Consider the following 21139-nt stretch of genomic DNA (forward strand, 5'->3'; position numbering starts at 1 on the left):
TAAGGTATAAAGAAATACAACATCGCTTTGTTTTATCTTTTATATCGTATTAAAATAAACACCGAATAGATATACAAAACAAAATCTTGTTAACGTTTTTCGTGCGTTTATATTACATTATTATGTGTATAATGAAAGTTTTAAGTTTAATTATAAATTTTTTTGTATTTAAATTTTTGTTTAGATTAATAAGATCATAAGTTATCATCTAATGTCTTTACTATTATATTAAAATATACTATAAAATTATAAGCCATGTCTAAAAAATGTTGACAATGAGTATAGTTTCAACAAACAATAGTAATAATATGCAAAAATTTGCAGCCCCACCATATATTACTTTGAAGAGGTTGTAGTTTTTAACGAAAGCTGCTTTCAAAAGTGAATGACTAATCAATTTATCCAATTTTTTTAATGTGCCGCAAACTTTGCAAACAAAAAAGCACTTGCAAACCAAATGCACTTTATTAAATGGCCAGGAAACAATTAAATTGAATGGTATCTACAAAATCTGCAGCTCCTGCAAAATGCCTTTTGAAAATTATTAGCGAATAGTCAGGTTTTAAAAAATGAAATTAAGACGCGGAGAGATCGAAGTTTAGAACTATTTCTGATTATGCGGATAAGAAGCTTGATAAAAATATTAGGTTTGGTGTTTTCTATAGGCTTAATCTGGTTTGGAGTACAGCTATACTATAAATCTTTTGCGAAAAATCTTTTTGTGCTTATAAAAAAATAATCTTTACATTATTGATACGACTTAACATTTCATGATGACGCAAATATGTTTACAATATAATATCGTAATTTTGCATTGAAGACGTATTTGTTATATATATGAATTAAGATTCAAAATATATACTTAGATTAAATGATATTACTGAATTAGATCGTATTGTTTATACTGCATTGATTATATCGTTTTAATTAGGATATGTATTCTAACAATGAACAAAAATAGTTTCCAAATAAAATTTGAAAGTATAATAAAAAGGATTTCAAGGATAACAAAAAATATTAAACTTTACTTAAGAGTAATTAACGTTAAATAATAAAGTGAAATTCTGAGCAATTCGCCTTTACAAAGAATTCGTTTCATTAAATTTGTTTAAGATGTTATTTTTGTAATTTGTAACTTGTGGACAATCCCTAAATGTAAATGTAAATGCCCTTTAAATTGTATAAAAGACTAGTTTAAGTTCCTTCCTAATAATCAAGAGTTTGGAGACAACTATTATACCGCATCATTGATATATTTACTCCAAATAAACCTTCAATAAATAATATGCACAAAACACAGGATAAGTTAAAAGAAACTTTTAAAAAACGATTATCGGGTATACCATATTTGATACTAATATGATACTAATATATATATATATATATATATATATATATATATAATATATATATATATATATATATATATATATATATATATATATATATATATATATATATATATATATTAAAATTAAAAACCACAAAGTTTACTTAGTTTTACTAATTCCTTCTCGAAACCATTGACATTACTTGGTGAAAATTCGAAAATATATCATTTTTTTTAAGTAAATTTTTTGTTAAGTAAGGAATGAGTATTTTTCTACTATGCTATTTAGTTTAATTTTTACAGTTTTATTTTAGTCATGGGATATGTTTTTTAGTCAGTAGATTATTCATTGATATATATATATATATATATATATATATATATATATATATATATATATATATATATATATATATATATATATATATATATTTAGTCATTAGAAAACTTATTGCTCAACATAAGCATATTGTTAACAAATTATCCTGCTTGAAAAAAAGAATCCTGAAAGTTATAAGTAAAAATGGATTTAAACTTTAATAAAGTCCATAACTCAACAAAAACTAGGTAATATTTGAATTATATTTGTTTACATTGAATTTTGAGACATTTGAATTTTGAGAATTTGGAGAATTACATTGAATTTTGAGAATTTTGAGACAAAATAATAAAATAAGAAACTAGTAAAAAAGGTTGACTGTAAGATGCTTAAAACTTGTTGCAGCTGTTTATCAGCTATTAAAATTCTTAAAAAAATATTTCTATCAAAAATGAGATAATTATAGTTTATAGTTGTTTATAAACTCTTGCGTTTTAGGAAGGAGCTTAAACTAGTCTGATTTACAAGGTAAAACGCAGTTTTTACAATAAAGTTATGATTTGTTTTATAGACATTTGTGATTTTAATATAATGACATTTATTAATATAATTGTCGCAGGTCTTTATAGTTGTTGATACATTAAGAACAATTGTGGACACACGCTGTTGCATTACGAAAATTATATTTATTGCTTGAGACAGCTAGAACAAAAAGATCAAAACTAAGGGATTAAACTACTTAAAGTGTTGATTATTTATTAAAGAAATTTTTGAAATATTTTATTTTTGTAGTTTTTTTTTTAGGTGCCACAAGTAGTCTTTAGGTATATAAAAGTCTTTATTCTAGATAGATGTATAAAAGAAATTTAAATTATGTCCTAAATTATCAAACTTCTTACTTAATTATTATTCCAAAAGTTTTTCGTTTAAGTATTGTGCTGTTTTTTTTTTTGTGTGTGTGTGTGTGTTTTTTGTGTTTTTTTGTGTTTTTTGTTTTTTAGTTTGGTGTTTTAGTTTCTTATTATGGTGTTTACTTAAAATTAGTACTTGTACTATATGTAAATATTCCATGAAATGTAAAATCTATTTCAGAATACATTTAATTTGAATTTGAATTAATTTGAATTTACAGTCTTATCACAGAGCACCGTGGAAATTCATTTGATAGGAAGTTCACACTTCCTTACCTATGTTGTAAAACGAATCAGCTTCTGAGACAAGGACGCTGACCACTGCGCTACGGCTGCTCAAAATAGCCTATAGTTGTTTTAAGGTGTGTCAGATTATAAGATTAACTGACAAAAAGTTTAGTTATACGTTTAACTAATATAATATATAGGCTTAATCTTAAACGATTATTGAGTAAACATTAGTTTTAATAAAGGTTTTTAATCAAACGTATTATAAAAAGCAGCAGATTAACTAAAACAATTTCTAATTTAAAAGTCCGTTTATCACTATTTGCGTAAGTAATATTAAAGTTTTGTGAATTAAAAATTTCAAAATATAAAACACTCGTTGATTAGCAATCATACTGACTTTTTTGGCAGGTATGCTCTTTACTTTATTTAGCATATATATTTATGAATAAAGGTTACAAAATTATTCTGCATTAATTCTCAATAGTTTTTACTTTTATTTCTTCCATAAAAGCAGCCCATAACAGCCTGTGTCTATTTAACTTAAAGAAAACACACAACTTTCCAGCAACTATAATAGCCAAACGCTGTTAAAAAGTCAATTTGTTTAAAAATTTTTATGTCAACAAAGGAGAAAGAAAATTTTAATGAAGATTACGAATAATTCTATTTTTTAATTGGTTCTAACAGAACAAGGAAATGATTTTAAAATAAATTGTATGATTTTGTTAAAAAATATTCTCAAATAAGACTATAAGCAATAATGGAAAAAACTTATAAAAATGCTCAGTATTTATGCAAAGCAACCATGTCGCTTTTGATTTTTGCTATAATTGTTAGAAGGACAATATTTAAAACAGTTTAGAATATTACAACAAATTTTTTTTGGCATTAAAACAAAGTTTTTAAATTTGATTTTAGATTGTATATATTTCGGCAGGAATTGTTTTCTTGTATTCTTTTTCAAGAATACAAGAAGATGTTACTCAATATTCGAGTAAGTAATTGTTTTAAATTTAAATTTCTTTATTTTATTCGTTCTTGAGATTTTGTTATTCAACCTGTTATTGTATAACATAAGTTTTTTAAAGTTCTAATTTGACTAAAGTATATATGCCTCGAAGTAGCTGGTTTATGATTGGGAGGATTATCAAAGGTGATAAAGTTTTCAGTTTGCAATTTACATTTTGATTAATACTCTGATAATACAAAACCTTGTTCGTTTCTATTTAATAAGGCCTGTAATAAGTTATTGACTGTATTAAAAATTTACAGAAATAGTCATTATTAGCGTTAAAATAAACTTTTTTTAGCGAAAATCCCAAAGTGATAGGACATTGAATATACACGGTGCATAGGAACATGAAATAAGACCTTGTAACACGTCTTTATAGCTGTGTTTTTTAATGATCATAGCAAATTTTGTCTTTCAAAAAATGTATAAAAATAAATTATTTTACCTGGAGATATATAGAATTTTTTTTAAAAAATGCTTATTTTTTAAAATTTTAGGTTTTTTATAACAATTTTTTTATAATAATTTTTAAAAACAGTTTTTAAAATATATTGCTTAATTGGCTAATGATCAGCTTGTTTATATTTGCTGCTATGTTCGTGTTTTAAATCAATTGAACTGCGAAACAACCAAATGCAGTGAGCAAACTATTTTAAAATGTTCAAAAATTCATTAGACGCTCATCTAAAAACTATTTTAGATCAAGGTTGTGTAAATAAATGTCATTAATTAACAAATTTAAAAGTCGGAAAGACCGGGCTTAGTTGGCGGCAGAGGTAAGTTGACAAAAAGTATTTATCAGATAGTGCCAAAAATTAACTGCGAAACAACAAAATGCAGTGAGCAAACTATTTTAAAATGTTCAAAAATTCATTAGACACTTATCTAAAAACTATTTTAGATCAATGGATGTGTAAATAAATGTCATTGATAAACAAATTTAAAAGTCGGGAAGACCGGGGTTAGTTGGCGGCAGGGGTAAGTTGACAAAAAAATTTATCAGATAGCGCCAAAAATTACGTTAAACCTTCCTAATTGACCGTTTCATCCTTCACTTTAGTATTTTTGGATTCGCGCAAGTGCATAGGAGGTATTTAAGTTTATGTGTTTTTCGGACAAAAACGTTACTTTAGGAACATTGCTTCCGTTTTACGTGACAAGGAAAATAGTCATTTAAAAAAATAAAACTATTGTAAAGATTTTAGATACAACTGATTAACTCCAGACAGTTTTTTTTTCCATAGTTGCCGTTTTTCAGGATATATAGTTTGTTTATTAAATAAAATACTTTTAGGAGTAGGTTAGCAAAATTTTTACAGAGCCTAGTTCGCTTAAAACATTTTATATTAAAAAAAAAAATTTTTTATATAAAAATATACTTTTTTGAACTAAACAAAATTTTTTCTTATATTTTTTAAGACTTTGTAGTTTAAAATTTACAAATTTTAATTTTGCTGTTGCCTACAATGAATCAATTCATATATTCTGTAATAGTGGTTACATTCACGGAAGTTTACAAATAGTACATATACTAATCTTAAGTAAAAACCTTGTAAATAAAAGCTAAAACGAACATTAAAAGTTAAAGGAGTAAAGTACTAATAATGATAATAATAAGAGTGGTTGTAGTAATAGTAATAACAATACAATGATAAGTGTATAATCTTATTAATAAAAATAAAATGACAAAAATAAAAATAGTTACAATAATCATAAAAAGAATAATAGTGGGATATTTGTTGACAAAAACCAATCATGGAATTATCAACTAATTCAATTAAATAAAAAACTCTCACGTGCAAATAGTATGCTGTCATTAATACGACACTATGTTCCCCAAAATGTTTTAATATCAATTTACTATTCTTTGTTCTTCTCACATCTAAGTTATTGTTGCACTGTTTGGGGTCAAAAAAGTAGTTTTCTATTACATCGTATTAACAGTTTACAACGCACTTCCTTAAGAATTATGACATTTTCTCCCTTACAATCTAATATCAAAAATAGGTTTTCTGAATCAAAAATTCAAAAATTTCAAGATCTTGTAAAGCTTTATAATTGTCTCTTTGTGATTGATTTTCTTCAAAATAAGCTACCAAATTCGTTCAATAATTTTTTTATTAAAACAAGTGACACACACAAATTTTACACTCGAAATACTGAAAATTTTTACTTGCTAACTTCCTTTTTCAGCACTATCAAATATGACAAGCTCTCTATTAAAAATCAATGTATTTCTCACTGGAACCAAATAACACCATTTATGAAAAAAAAAGATTTTTACTAAATACCCTTTTATTACTAGCATTCTTCATCTCAATCGAAACCAAATTAATAAATTTATATTTGAGTATATATTTAATGAATATTAATTTTATCTTTTATTATTATTGTTTTTTTTATATTACTGTATTTATAAAACTATTATTACTTTTAATATTATACTATCTTTTTTAACTCTACTAATATTACTATTATCGTTAATTTATCTGTGATTTTTAAATCTTATTAATATTATTTATAATGATAGTGATTCAATGATAGTGATTCAATGATAGTGATTCAATGATAGTGATTCAATGATAGTGATTCAATGATAGTGATTCAATGATAGTGATTCAATGGTAGTGATTCAATGATAGTGATTCAATGATAGTGATTCAATGCTAGTGATTCAATTGTAGTAATAGTTTTTATGATTATTGTCCTAATTTTTGCAATTGTTATGTTTATTTTATTAATTTCTGTCGTAGTTATAAACTTTACTATAATTATTTTAACCATTAGTTATAACTTTTAGTATAGTTATCATGATATAGTTACTATTTGTTTTTTTATTCACATTATTATTAATATTATTATTTTTATTATATTGTTATTGCAATTATTAATATCATCTTTATTTATTAGTGCTTTATTTTCCTTTCTTTCTATTTTTTTTTTTTTTTCTTATTTATAATTCTTTCTGTGTTTTATTTGTTGTTTTTTTTTTGTTTTTTTTCAGGTGTCACTCCATTCACTAGTTTTTAACTATATGAGTGACACCTGACGTTATTTATGTGAGTTTATAAACATTATTGTAAATTTTCATATTTTATGGTTAAAAAAATGGATTATTATATTATTAATAGTAATTTAGTATTAGTCACACAAATACATAATTTAATAATATGATTTATATTATTATCATATTTTATTAATGTGATTTATACTATACTGTGATTTATAAACTCAAATAAATAATGAAATATATTAATAACGTCAGTTATAGAAAAACCTTACACGACAGTAATTATAAAAATATAAGAAAACAAAATTATTTTCATACACACATTATGTTACATACACACATTATGTTACATACATTACCCTCATATTGTGTTACATTATACACATTATGTTACATACACACATATATAGACACATACAAATACACACATACAAACATTCATACACACTTACGTTCACGAATACATATAAACACATATACTTATATCTCCCTGTATTCAATAGTTATGTATAGAGTAATTGTATTCATCCATAGGATACACACATGAATGTAGATTCATATATACTATACACAAATATACGTATATACACACACGTGCATATACATACACACATACATAAACACATACATACATACACATATACAAGCATAAATACATATACACACATTTAATAAAGTTATACAAGTGTATTATATATATATACATTACATACACATACACACATATACGCATACATATATACATCTCAACCCTCGGAATTAGGGTTTTCATTCTGCAATGCCTACCCAACTGTCGACCTGAAAGTGTTTGAGGTCACACACGCACACACACACATATATATATATATATATATATATATATATATATATATATATATATATATATATATATATATATATATATATATATATATATATAGACATATAAATATATACAAACATACACATAGACACATACACATCCATGTATACATATACACTCACACTTATTCGCATGTGCTAATCACAAACACTTATACATAGATACACATATCTTTGGATTTATAAAATGTATTTGATTAGGAAGGAATGGAATAGGTTACTCTTAAAAACATAGATTGAATGGAGAGCTTTTAGGTCATAGGGAAGGTTATTCCAAGATTTTATTCTTTGGTTTTTTATGGACTTGTATCCATAAGTAGCACAACGATGATTTAAGACTGCATGATTTAGATTTTCAGTTGATCGAAGATAGTATCGGTTATTTACATTTTTTAAGATGAAATTAATGAAGGTAAGAGGTTGGTTTTTGTGTTGATGGTTCCAGACAAATTGAATATTCAAGAATTGAACAAGGTCACATAGCTTAAGGATCTTAGAAGTAAGATAAAGCACATTAGGCTTGGATTTGTAATTGTGAAAATGAATTATTTTTAAAGCTTTGTTTTGAAGATGAGATATCCTTAAAACCTCTTGCTGTTAAGATTGCCCCATAATTGACAAGCATATTGTATATGCAAGCCAAAAATAGCATGATATTTATTTAATAATGTTTTTAGATTGACATAATGACGAACTTTAGCCAGCATTCCATTTAGTCTGCTCAATTTTATGGCTAAGACTTTGAGCTGGTATACAAACGATAGGTTGTAATCAATTATAATTTCTAGATATTTGATTGAGTTTACAAGAATGATTTTCTGACCACTTAATCTAAAGTTTAAATTTTTATTGATTTTTTTTTTTTAGATTTGAATATGACCAGTTCAGTTTTGTTACAGTTGAGGGAAAGCTTATTTAAGCGAAGCCACTGAATTAAATTAGCAAGATAATGATTAATGTATTCGTTAATTTTTTTTAGAGATTCGTTGATAATGAGTAATTTAGTATCATCAGCAAAGTCACTAAGGTCAATCTATATTATTTAGCCTTTTGAATTTAGCGAAGTCCAAGTACTTCGGTATCTCTGGAATATAATAAATTTCTCTGTTCTTGTTAACTTATAAATAATGTAATAGTTTTTAAATTTAACAATATTATTTTAAAAATGTTATTATATTATTTAATAATATTAGGAATATAATAAATTTCTTTGCTCTTGTTATACTAGCAGGGTTTAAATTTTTTTTATAGCATCACATATCGGGTACAGATTCAAATCGTCTTTTTTATGGTATTTCCAGTTTTTAAGTGATTTTTGCATTGATTTAAGCAATACACATTCCTCAAATATTAATTCTACTTTTCCGTAAAAATAAAAACCTTCAAATAAAAATGTAACATAGTCTCCAATGTTGTAATTTTCTTTATTGACATGTTCCACAAGTAGGTTCTCATCTTCGATGTTATTGTCGGAAGCACTTTCAGATGTGTCACTCGTTGAATAGTTGTTAGAATCTTTACTAGTTTCTATCTCAAATTAAATTTTTCTTTTTATCTTTTTGCATTATTAAGTCTTTTTTTATTCATTAACCTATTTGAATAATGTTTTTCAGCCTTTATAGTTTCAATTTCTTACTTTTCTGGTGTATCGGTCAAAATTTTGGATCTTGCTTTTGTTGAAAAAGTGTTGCGGAAAGAATATAAAATATGCTACTATGCTACTTTAAAAATAAATTATAATAATGCCTATTTATAGGTAAAGTTTTAGCAAAATGCCACTACTATCTAATGGGCTACCACTATTTTTTACTAAATATGCTACCACTGAATTTGTAAAAAAAATTAATATGCTGCTCAAATACTACGCAGAACTTAAAAGCAAGAATAAAAAAAAATACAATATCAACAACATTAAAACAACAACTTTAAAACAACAACCAATAATAAAATTAGCTTTCGAAAATAAAAATTTACTGTACTTTTTACCTAATATTAACTTATATTTATAAATATTTATTTATTGCAATTTATTATAAACACGTTTGATGCAAAAAAACATACAAAAAAATACGTTAAATAAAGAAACGTAGAGGAAAAATAAAAACATGTCACAAAGAATAAGTGTATAAAGAATAAATTATCGTGTATTTAACAATTGTCTATTTATAAGTCCTGTATCTCAGCAAGATAACAGATATAACAAAAATAACATTTAAACAAACATCACAACACAGTTACAAAATGCAAAGTAAAAAACAAAAAGTTCTCTTTAAAAAGTCTCTAATTATAAAGAGTTAGGGGTTAGTAAATATTAAAACAAAAGTTTTCTATGTAAGAAAATAATTTTAAAAAAATCTATTTCTACGATCTAATTTCTTTTCAGTGATATTTTCTCACTAAGGACTTTTCTAGAAATGTCCGTGTCAAAAAACGGACGTAGGGACAATAATAAAACTAATAAAAAATCGTTCAGTATTAAAATATATAAAGGAGTGTGAAATAATTTTAAAAATATTATTATAGGTTAAAGTACAACATCCAGGTACCTTGGCCACTGATTAAGGAAAAACTGATCGACAGTGAGCGAGGCACAGCACTACTCTAACTTCAACAAAACGGTGGATTTTAAATAGTTTTAAGGTTACTTATCTCGTAAGTTTTTTATTGTTTGGACTCTTGTTAAATAAAAGAACCCATAGTATTTAAAAGTAATGTACTACTATAAAACGTTTAAAACTATCAGACTTTAAAATGTATTAATATACTTACTTTTATGCCAAAAAAAGTTTTTAGGTAGATAATAGCAAACAAATGGGTTATGTCGGTATTTGACTATCTTCACATTGAATAGTTGGTAGTGATGTACCGAATACCATAGACAGTAAAATTTAATATTGCGCGAATATTTGAAACGTGCCCAGTGACCTAGATACACATAACGCCGAGGTTCAACAGGTTTCCCTATATAAAGAAAACACGCTTAAAAATAATTAAATTTGATTTTTTTTTTCAAAAAAAAAAAAATCTCATTAAGAAACTACCCACAGGTATCACTCACTTCAATCGCATGTAAAATAATAAAGACATTTAGACGTTTTTTTAAAAATAAATGAAAAAACAATAAATAACACATAAAACAGATTTTATTTTAATTACGGTAGAAAGTTGTAAACCTGTTAATGTTGCTTTGTCTATTTTGTAAGAGCGATAGACACAGTGTCACAAAACAGTTTGTAGAAGATAAAGTCTCACAAATCCATAAATTAAAGCCTTTTTAAAAGATTGAAAACAATGAGCAGTGAAAATAAAGTTATACTTTTTGGGCAGAAATCAGCTGTGTTTTGTCTTAAGGATCAATAATTATTTATGTCATTTATAAATGACTTGCCTGGTTAAACGTAAAGAAACTGTATGCAGAGGACACCAAAATATTGATATACGTTATCAGATCTTTAACAGACAATCAACAACATAGATCATCAGTCAGAATGAGGCCCACTTTAACAGACAATCAACAACATAGATTTTCAGTCAGAAAGAGGCCCACTGACACTTTGATCTTGTGTTATATTGTAGATGACAGACTAAAGTAAAAAATGGTTAAAGTAAACGGATTTTCAAAAATTGGTTGGTGTGCCTCTTTCGTTCGCAACGCCTCATATATAAGGCATAACATCAACCTAATCTTTTCATAGAGACCCTACAGATCATCATAAAAAAAGTTCAAATTTCATCAAGTAATTATGTATTAGAGTTGTAAACTTTAATTAAATTAAAATAGTCACAAATAAATATAGTAGATTTCAATCATGATATAATATATAAAGTAGATATAAATTCAAATTGAAAAACATTATGATAATCAGTTGGAAAAATTTTAATGTATTCCTTAGTTTAAAACTGAAACTGCTATAATGGTTTTTTAACATATATAAATTATTTTTCTGATAAGAGTATGTATTAGTTAACTAATCTGTGCATTTGTTTTTTATTTTTGGATAATATATATCATATATGAAAAATACTATTATGTGTTTTTCAATATTTATTCCTGCTTATAGATAATTTATTTTACTGTAGTAATAGACTTATATTTTTTAACTTTTTTTTAATTCTTTTTATTATTTTATTTCGTCATTAAAAAAAGAATACAATGCTGTTTTATATAAATAAAATTTACATGACCGCGGCTAAAAGAAGACAATATTTGCCTAATTACTACGCCCCGACAAGCTTTCATTAGCAAGCGTGTACAATCATCAAAAGGTAAACATAAAATTACTTTGTACGATATAAAAAATAAATACAAATTTTACAAGTATGTTAAGATCAGTAACTAATCAATAATCAAAAGAAAATTGTAAAAAAAAAAACATTAAAAAATAATAAATATAATTACCTAAAATTTAATAAAAATTAATAGAAGAATTTAAGGAAAATTAAATTAAAGACCAGTTAATAAGATAGGTGTTACAAAAAAAAAAAAAAAAAAAAAAGAAGACGAAGTAAAGAAGAATTAAAAAGAATTTAATTTATTAACATCTTTAGGAAGCTTTTGTTTTTGTTTTTGTTTAAATAGAGAAAGCGAAGAACAATTTTTCAGTTGGTTATTTAACAAAGTGTTCCATAATTCAAGACATCTGATGGCAATAGAAAATTTAGTAACCAAGTAGTGCATTTTACGTTGCTCATAATTGAAATTTGAAAATCTTATAGGGTACTCGTGGTTAATTTTATTGAAAAGTGTATTGAATATTATAGGAGTTAATTTATTATGAAATTTGTACATAAATATAAGAATTTGATAAAGGTTCAACTGAAAAACATTTAGTATGTGATGATTTTTAAATAGTTCTTTAGAATGTGTAAAACGACCTGCACCTGAAATAATTCTGACAGCGTGTTTTTGTCTGCTAAGCAGATTTTTAACTTTACTTACATTAGAGCTGCACCATGCAATATTTTAAATGTTTATATAACAGTGTATGAGGGAGAAATATAAGATTTTTAAACAGTTTTGGTTTAATAATTGCTTAGCTTTGTAAAGAATCCCAATATTTTTTGAAATTTTATCTTCTAAGGTTCTTTTGTGTTCTCCCCATGTCAAGTTTTCGTCAAGTATCATTCCTAAAAACTTTAATTATAACTCTCTAATTATTTTAGAGTTACCAATATTAAGATCAAAAAAGTATACTTAGTTTTATTTGAATTTAATGACAATTTGTTTGCCTTAAACCATTCCGCTAGATTTAAAAATTTCTTGTTAACTATTTTAAATAAAAGATTGACATCTCCATTAGAATAAAATAAATAGGTGTCACCTGCAAATAAAACTGAATTTAAAATATTTGAAAACTTATAAAAGTTGTTTACATAAATACAGAATTAAGCCTTGGGGAACACCGCAAGTTATAGTCAAGTAATCAGTTTTTCCTTCTTCGTGTGCTATGTAGGGGAGATGGGGGCGCATTGATCGCCGGGGCAGTATGATCTTTTGGCTTTTACTCGTTCATTTTTGCCTTACTAGAAGTGAGGTTGCAATTTAATTAACCATTATGCTTCCCTAATTGATTATTCGTAATATTTTTTCATAAGGTTATCAGCGTCAAAAAAAATAAAGAAAATATTGTTTTTCGTCATAAAAAGTGATTTTTTTAAATCGTACTATAATTCAAATATATTTTTATTTAGATGTCTGTATGGGTTAACAACAATTTTATTTTAAATTTGTAAGTGTTAGGTGTATAATATAATATATAATTTTTATTTGGCTGCAATTTATACAGTAGATATTGCTATCAACATGTTACCTATACCTATTGGGGTACATTGATCTTTGACTATGCGGGGCCCATTGATCGGAGGATCAAAGTGCCCCATAGAAGACGAAGTGCCCCATGTTTTTGTTTATAAGCAATACAGTTAAACGAATGGAATTGTATTTATAGTTTAAAAAAAAACTATATATAAACAAACAATAGCTTTTAGCATTTCATTTTTTAAATCTACTTATGTTATAAGCTAGTAATAATAATACTATTATTTTATAATATCAAAAGAATAATATTTAACATAATAATTAAAAAATATTTGACATAATATTATTATGTTAAATATTAGCATTTATTAAAAACATATGTTTTTATTGATATATATTTTTACAGATCTTAAAATGGTTAGAAATAGAATTAAAAAAATAAAAAAAGTTGCTATACCAAGTGAAACAATGAAAGTAGCTGTTAATAAAGTTTTAGAAGGAACACAACCGAATGTTGTAGCACGTCAGTTTAACATAGATAGAATGACTTTAAAAAGATTTTGTCGTAAAAAGAGGCTTAATCCAAATGAAGCTTTCAAGCCTAACTACAACAATAGACAAGTTTTTACAGCAGAAGATGAAAAAAGTTTATCAAGTTATTTACTAATTGCATCATAAATGAACTATGGCCTTTCAACTAGGTCAACGCGATTATTGGCATATGAATTTGCTTTAAAAAACAATAAGATATTCCCATCATCATGGATCAAAAATAAAATTGCAGGCATTGATTGGTTGCAAGGTTTTATGAAAAGACAACCAGAGTTGTCTCTACGAACACCTGAAGCAATGAGCTTTGCTCGATCAACAGCTTTTAACAAACACACTGTAAGAGAGTTTTTTCAAAATCTTAAAACGGTAAGAAATCGTTATAAATATAATCCTAACTGTATATATAATGTTGATGAAACTGGTTTAACAACCGTTCAAAAGCCGGTAAAGGTTTTAGCTGGTAGAGGAAGCAAACAAGTTGGAAGAATCACATCTGCAGAACGAGGAACATTGGTAACTGCATGTTGTGCCTCTAATGCTATTGGAAATTCCATTCTTCCATTATTTATTTATCCTAGGGTAAAGTTTCATGATTACATGATTAAGGAAGGACCTCCTGGATGTGTGGTATTTGCAAATCCTTCTGGTTGGATGAACTCAGAAATTTTCATAGAATGGATTAAACATTTTGTTAAATATTCAAACTGTTCTCAGGAATCTGCAGTTTTGTTACTTCTCGACAGTCATGAAAGTCATATTTCTGTTAAAGGCTTGGAGCTTGCAATTCAACACGGAATTACAATGATAAGTTTTCCTCCCCATTGCAGTCATAAATTGCAGCCATTAGATAGAACTGTTTTTGGACCATTGAAAAGGTTTTACAATTCTGCATGTGATAATTGGATGGTTTCAAACCCAAGAACAATGACCATTTATGATATTGTTTCAATAGTTCGAGAACCGTATACAAAAGCTTTCTCACCATCTAATATACAGACAGGATTTAGAGTAGCTGGCATTGAGCCATTCAATTCTGAAATTTTCAAAGATGACGAATATTTACCATCATCAGTTACAGATAGAGCTGCTCCAGATACAGTTACTATCACTCCTGTCAACAACATGGAATCTGAAATGATACCAGCACATGTTAATCACATAGAGTCTGAAATAACTATAGTAAATATTGAAACAAGTATTTTAAACAAAGTGTCAACAAGTGTTGCTTCTATAATCTCACCTGAGGTTTTAAAACCTTACCCAAAAGCATCTGCCAGAAAAAAAAAAGTTAAAAGTAGGCAGTTAAAAACAAGGATCTTGACTGATACTCCTGTCAGAAATGAAATTCGTTTGTCAAAAGAAAAGAAAATTTTGAAGCAAACCGAAAATCAACAAAAAGTCTCCACAAAAGATAAGAAAGAAACTAAGAATTACTTGCTTAGGAATAAAAAACAATGTAAACCAAAAGCTGCTTCACAACTTGACTTTCACAAATGATGAAATATTCTTAATCAAAATATTGTACTTTTAACAAGTTTTGTAAACTTAAAAGTTGTATTCTTATTTCAGTCTTTATATTTCAGTTCTTATAAATTTCAAGTTGTTGTAAAGTTTTAAACGTATATAAAGCGGGTAGCTTATAGCTGCTGTGATTTATACATTTTTTAATTAAAAATTAGACTAGTGGGTTTAACTGCTATATTTAAAAAATAATTAAAAAATTTAGATGTATTATATGTTATACAATATTACCCTTTGACTAAATTATTTACAAGATTTAGTTATAGAAGTGTTAAACGTTTAGATAATATTACGCATATAAGATCAATGTGCTCCAAGTTGGAGATCATAGTACCCCATAGTTTGGGGTACATTGATCTTTTGAGAGGATTGTTTAAAAGTTAAAATTATTCATGTTTATCATTTTTTTAAATCAAAATATTTATATATTCCAAAAGCCAGATAGTTCTACATGTGTTTCGTAGTTAATAAGTTTTTACATCTCTTTCAGGTTCTGCGCAATTTTCAAAACACTGCTACGGCGATCAATGCGCCCCCATCTCCCCTATTGTTTCTACCCAGTGGGCACCGGACAAAAATAAGACGTCTTTTAAACGTGTTTTGAACGTTTTGGACGTCTTTTGAACATTCAAAAGACGTCTTTTTAAGGTTCCGTGCCCACTGGGTATTGCTTAGATAACTTTTGAGCCATTCTAAATATGTGCTTTTAATTCCATAACTTTCAAGTTTTTTTTATAAGAATGCTATGGTCTACTGTATCAAAGGCTTTGCTAAGATCTATAAAAACTCCGAGAGTAAACTTCCTTTCGTCAAATGCTTTAAATATATCGTAAACAAAATTAATAATGGCATGGTCAGTTGAATACCCTGGCTGAAATCCAAACTGTTTATTATATAGAATATTATTTATATTAAGAAAAGTTAAAATTCGGTTATACATAATTCGCTCTAAGATTTTCGAGATTTGAAAATAGGTATGACCCTCGCAATTTTAAGTTTATCCGGATAAATACCTAATTTTAAAGTTAGATTAAAAATATGTAAAAGCGGGATTGTTAAGTATTTTATTGATTTTTTAATTACGTTACTACTAATATTATCATACACCAAACTTTTTTTAGTTTTAAAAGATATCCTGCATCAAAGAGTTCCTTTTCAGTAATTTCATAATTATCTATATCAGAGGTTTTAATAGGAGTAAAATATGACTCAAAGTTTACTTCAGTAGTTTCTATTTTCAACGCTAAAGTGGAACTTTTTGTGCATAAATGTTATCACATTTTTGTGAGATAAGAAATACAGGGAAGTGGTCTGAAATGTCGCATTTAAATATTCCTGTTTTTATTTGAATTCATTGGTGATTATTTGATCAATAATTGTTGCGCTTTCTCTAGTTATTCTTGTGGGTTTATTAATTAGTGGAATATAGCCTTTCTGATATATGACGTTAAAGAAATGATTTATATTTGTATTTAAACGACGCATGTTCAGGTCAAGGTTAAAATCACCTACAAAATAAATGCTTTTATTTTTGCTTAATTTATTTTTAATATGATTTTAATTAAGTTTTTAATATGATTTTTGAATTGTTTAATTGAGCCGGAAGGTGGTTTGTATAAAACGTGGATGATAATGTTTTTTGTAGTTTTATTTATTATTTCTACACATAGTGATTCACAATCATTAGTGGTTGAGCAAAAATCTTCTTTTAGCTTATATGACAAAGAATTACTTATAAATACACACAAACCCCCTCCTTTCTTTCCAGATCCTCTAAATTGATGAATCACTTTTTAATTTGGTAGCTGAAAACTTGTATTTGTCTCAATATATTCATCAGTACACCATGTCTCGCTGAGACTAACAGTTTTAAAATTAAATTTAACCTCGCATAAAAATTGTTTAAATAATTAAAAAATTTTTGAAAAAATCCTTGTATTTAAATGCAAAATTGAAGTGAATTTGCATCTAGTCCTTGCATTATGTTTTCAGTTTTAGGGTCATAATATAAAGTAATAATATTTTGAAACACTTTGTTATTATTAAAAAATTAATATCCGGGTCAGAATGCCTATCTAGAAGTATCTTATATTTTTTTTTGTAATGAATTAAATTCTGAATTAAGTGTAACATTATCTTCATTCATAAGTAGGGTATTTTTTATAAACTGTTAAATCGTATTTTGCCGAAAAATACGATGGAAAGAAAAAAAAAAAAATTATAATAATAATAATATTAATAAAAAAAAAAAATTTTAGTTATAAATGATGAATTAATTAAAAACTCGCTTTATTTTTCGTAAATTCTCTAACTATAAGTTTATCATATTTTATAGAAGAATATTTACCATTTTTTCTATGGATCTTCATTCCTTCTACGAGTTTTTTCCTTATGACCATTGTTTCAAAAGAGAAGTCTTCGTTGATGTATATCCCTGATCCTTTAAGTAGATTATATGAATGTAGTACTTTTAATTTGTCCTTGTAATATAGAATTTTAACAATAATTGTTGTAGTTTTATTTTCTTCTTTTTTTCTAACTCTGTGAGCCCTCTCGATATCAACGTTCTTAATATTTTATTCGTTTTCAAATAAAATTAATAATTTTTTTTCAGTATCATCCCAGGTTTCTAGATCGTTTTCCGGAAGCCCGTTGATGCAAAGATTATTCCTTCTAAGTCTATCTTCAAGCTGTCGTAATCTGTTCTTTTCCTCTTCACCTATACTGTTTTTGTTTTTAATTTTCTTTTCTAATTCGCATACCTTTTTTTCTTGGATGTCTTGAGTAACTGTTAGGCTTTCTTCGATATCTTTGTCTTGTTAGGCTTTCTTAGATATATTGTCTACAGACATGATAGAATTTAGTTTTACAGATGCATTATCGAAACCACTTACACAAATTAAAAATAAGAGCAGGCCTAGAATTGATCCTTGAGGCGCTCCATTTGGTTGACTAGTTCAATAACTGCCTGTTCCGTAGAATAGTTGTTCTGATAACGGAACAGCTATTGGTTGAAAAAATTTCTATTTCAAAATAGTCATTTTATAGAAGTATTTATTTTAGATACTACTGTACACTTATAGTAGTACCTCTTTTAGATACTACATTACACTTATAGTAGTATTTATTTTAGATCCTATTATACACTTATAGTAGTATCTATTTTAGATACTAGTATAAGTGTCACGCTTAAAGATTTTTGAAAAAAGAAACACTTTTGCAAAAGCTGAGCCAAATTAAGTGGACATTTTGCTCGACTTCGCAATCTAACTATCAAGCTACATCTATAAACTATCAATGATAAAGGGAGAGAAATAATTATCACCATGATTTGGAACAAAACAGAAAATGATAAAGTAGTAGTAGATCATTTCGAACTTTTTATTGATTCAACCAACTATTTGTAGAATAAAGAATTATGAACTTTTTTCTATTAATCATTTTGTATAGTGTAAGACTTTCTTTAGCAGAAAATGTAATTTACAAACGTTTTCAAATCAGCTAAAAAGTATTTCAAAAGTTCATCATCTTGACTTGGTAAGAAAAGTTTTTTTTATTACCATACAGATAATACAGTTTTTTATTTTAGAAGTTAATATTCTTCTTATCTTTCAAACAATTCTTTAAGAGTGATGTCATCAATTTTACCGAAATCATTTTCTACTTTATTTTAAGTCTAGGTAATAATTATTTTTCTCCCTTTTTCATCAATAATTTCTAGATTTATTTTCTTATTGATTTCTAATTTATCAATGTCACGGCATTATAGGATTCTTAAAGCTCAGGTTCAATCTGCGATTTGATATCATAGTTATCTCTTACTAGCTTTCCGATATTCTTCCGGACCCGTAAAATACAGGTCAAGGTAAGTTTGCTCAACACAGAACATTTCTATACTTATTCTTTATATGGTCTCATAACCTCAATGTTTTTAGTAAACGGTAACAAAGTTATTCTATAAAAAATTTTGTATGAAAGAAAGGTTTCATACAAAACCTCTTATAATAAATTGCGGCATACATACTTAAAAACTTTTTATAATAATGCGGGGAAAAAGTACGCATAGTAATTTTAGTTTTCACTTTTCAGTTTAATAGAAACCTCACCCTCTTTATTTATTTAGAAAGAAAAGATTAAATGCCAATATTTTCCTTCTATAGGAAAGAAAATTGTCTCTTAAATACGTTAGATGCGCAGATTTACCAAAATGATTAAATAAATACGTTAATTACATTAGCATCTCTTATGACAATTATGTGGAATTTGTTCAGGGTTTTTTGAAATTTACAGCTAGAATAAAATTTCGACTTTCCGATCAAAAACCCCAATCCTTATATTTAATAGGCATGTAAGAAAATATATTTTTTTCGACATGTGAGAAAAGTTATTTTAATGAGATTTTAAATCAAAAGGAGCTTTTACAAAAATAATAAAGTTCAAAATAAAAGTATGTATTTACTAATATAAGTGCATATTTTTAATTTTAATTAGCAAAACATCAATTTCTTTTAAAAAGTTGTAAAAATATGATCTTATTAAAAAAACTTATTGAAAAAAGGATGAGTTGTTAAGAAAAAAAAGAAAAATATATCTTGTCAAAAAATTTTATTTAGGGTCATGTCTTTCACTACCGTGACATTAAGAAAACTTTTATTTTTGAAGCTTCATAACCCCAAAACCATAACAGATATAAATATAGGTTTTTCGAATTCATAATTTATACTAACTTATTAACTAATTTAAATTATTCAATTTTAATAAAAATTGTTTTTTAATGTAATTTTTAATTTTTTGTAAGACCTAATACGTTTCTTCACCTACCGTGATGTAGCACCACCTACCGTATTGATTCTTCATCTACCATGAATGAAAAAACCGTATACAAGTAGGTACGCCTTACCTGAATAAAGGAAACTTCTAAAGTGCTGTACTTTCTGTACTTAAAAACATATTAATATAATTGTCTTCCTTGGCCATATTCTTCAATCTACCGTTTTTAGTAAAGTTTTGTGAATCAAATAAAAGTTGCTTTTTTTGATTCTTACTCCTTAAGTACCGCAAGTCGTTTTTCAGATTCACTCAAAATTTTGTAAACATTTTGTTTTTGGGCCATAGTATTATTGCAAACTTGTTATATACGAAAAGATATGAACAACCTCAAAAAACCCTTAAAAACAACAAAAAAAACACCTTACAAACGACAACTTCTATGGTGAAGTCTAACATTATTAATTTAGGGAGACCTTTATTAAATAAAATTTCTTGGTAATTTAACATAAAAGGCACTAAGATATTATACTTTTATTTAGCAGAGGTATTATGAATGTGTTTTTATGCACACAATTGTTTTTACCATATATATTTTGTTGATAAAAGTATTATAAAAAATTTTGCAATGCTGAAACCAAAGTTTACTATAAAAGTGGGAAAAGTACCTTTTGTTGGAAAACCAAGTTTAAAGGCAAAGTCAAAAGTCCAGAAGAAAAAAAAAATAAAAAACAAGTTTAGATTCAACAAGTCGTGACTTGGTGCAAAGAGTATAACAAAAGCGGCTATGCTGCTTTGCTAAAAACGACTATGTTTTAATAAAGATCTAAGCACCGTTTGGTCAGAAATTAGATTATAAGAACTGCT

General features: G+C 26.3%; 1 protein-coding gene across 1 annotated transcript in view; it reads left to right on the plus strand.

The window, feature by feature from the left end:
• The first annotated feature begins 3713 nt into the window (after positions 1-3713).
• LOC136082684 (fibulin-1-like) overlaps positions 3714-21139 on the plus strand; it is a 65307-nt gene continuing 47881 nt past the window's right edge. The window contains exon 1 of the mRNA XM_065802102.1: positions 3714-3785. Coding sequence (XP_065658174.1) covers positions 3768-3785 — 18 coding nt within the window. The 5' untranslated portion in view covers positions 3714-3767. The remainder of the gene's footprint in view (positions 3786-21139) is intronic.

Source organism: Hydra vulgaris, chromosome 07 (genome assembly GCF_038396675.1).
Source record: "Hydra vulgaris chromosome 07, alternate assembly HydraT2T_AEP".
NCBI lineage: Eukaryota > Metazoa > Cnidaria > Hydrozoa > Anthoathecata > Hydridae > Hydra > Hydra vulgaris.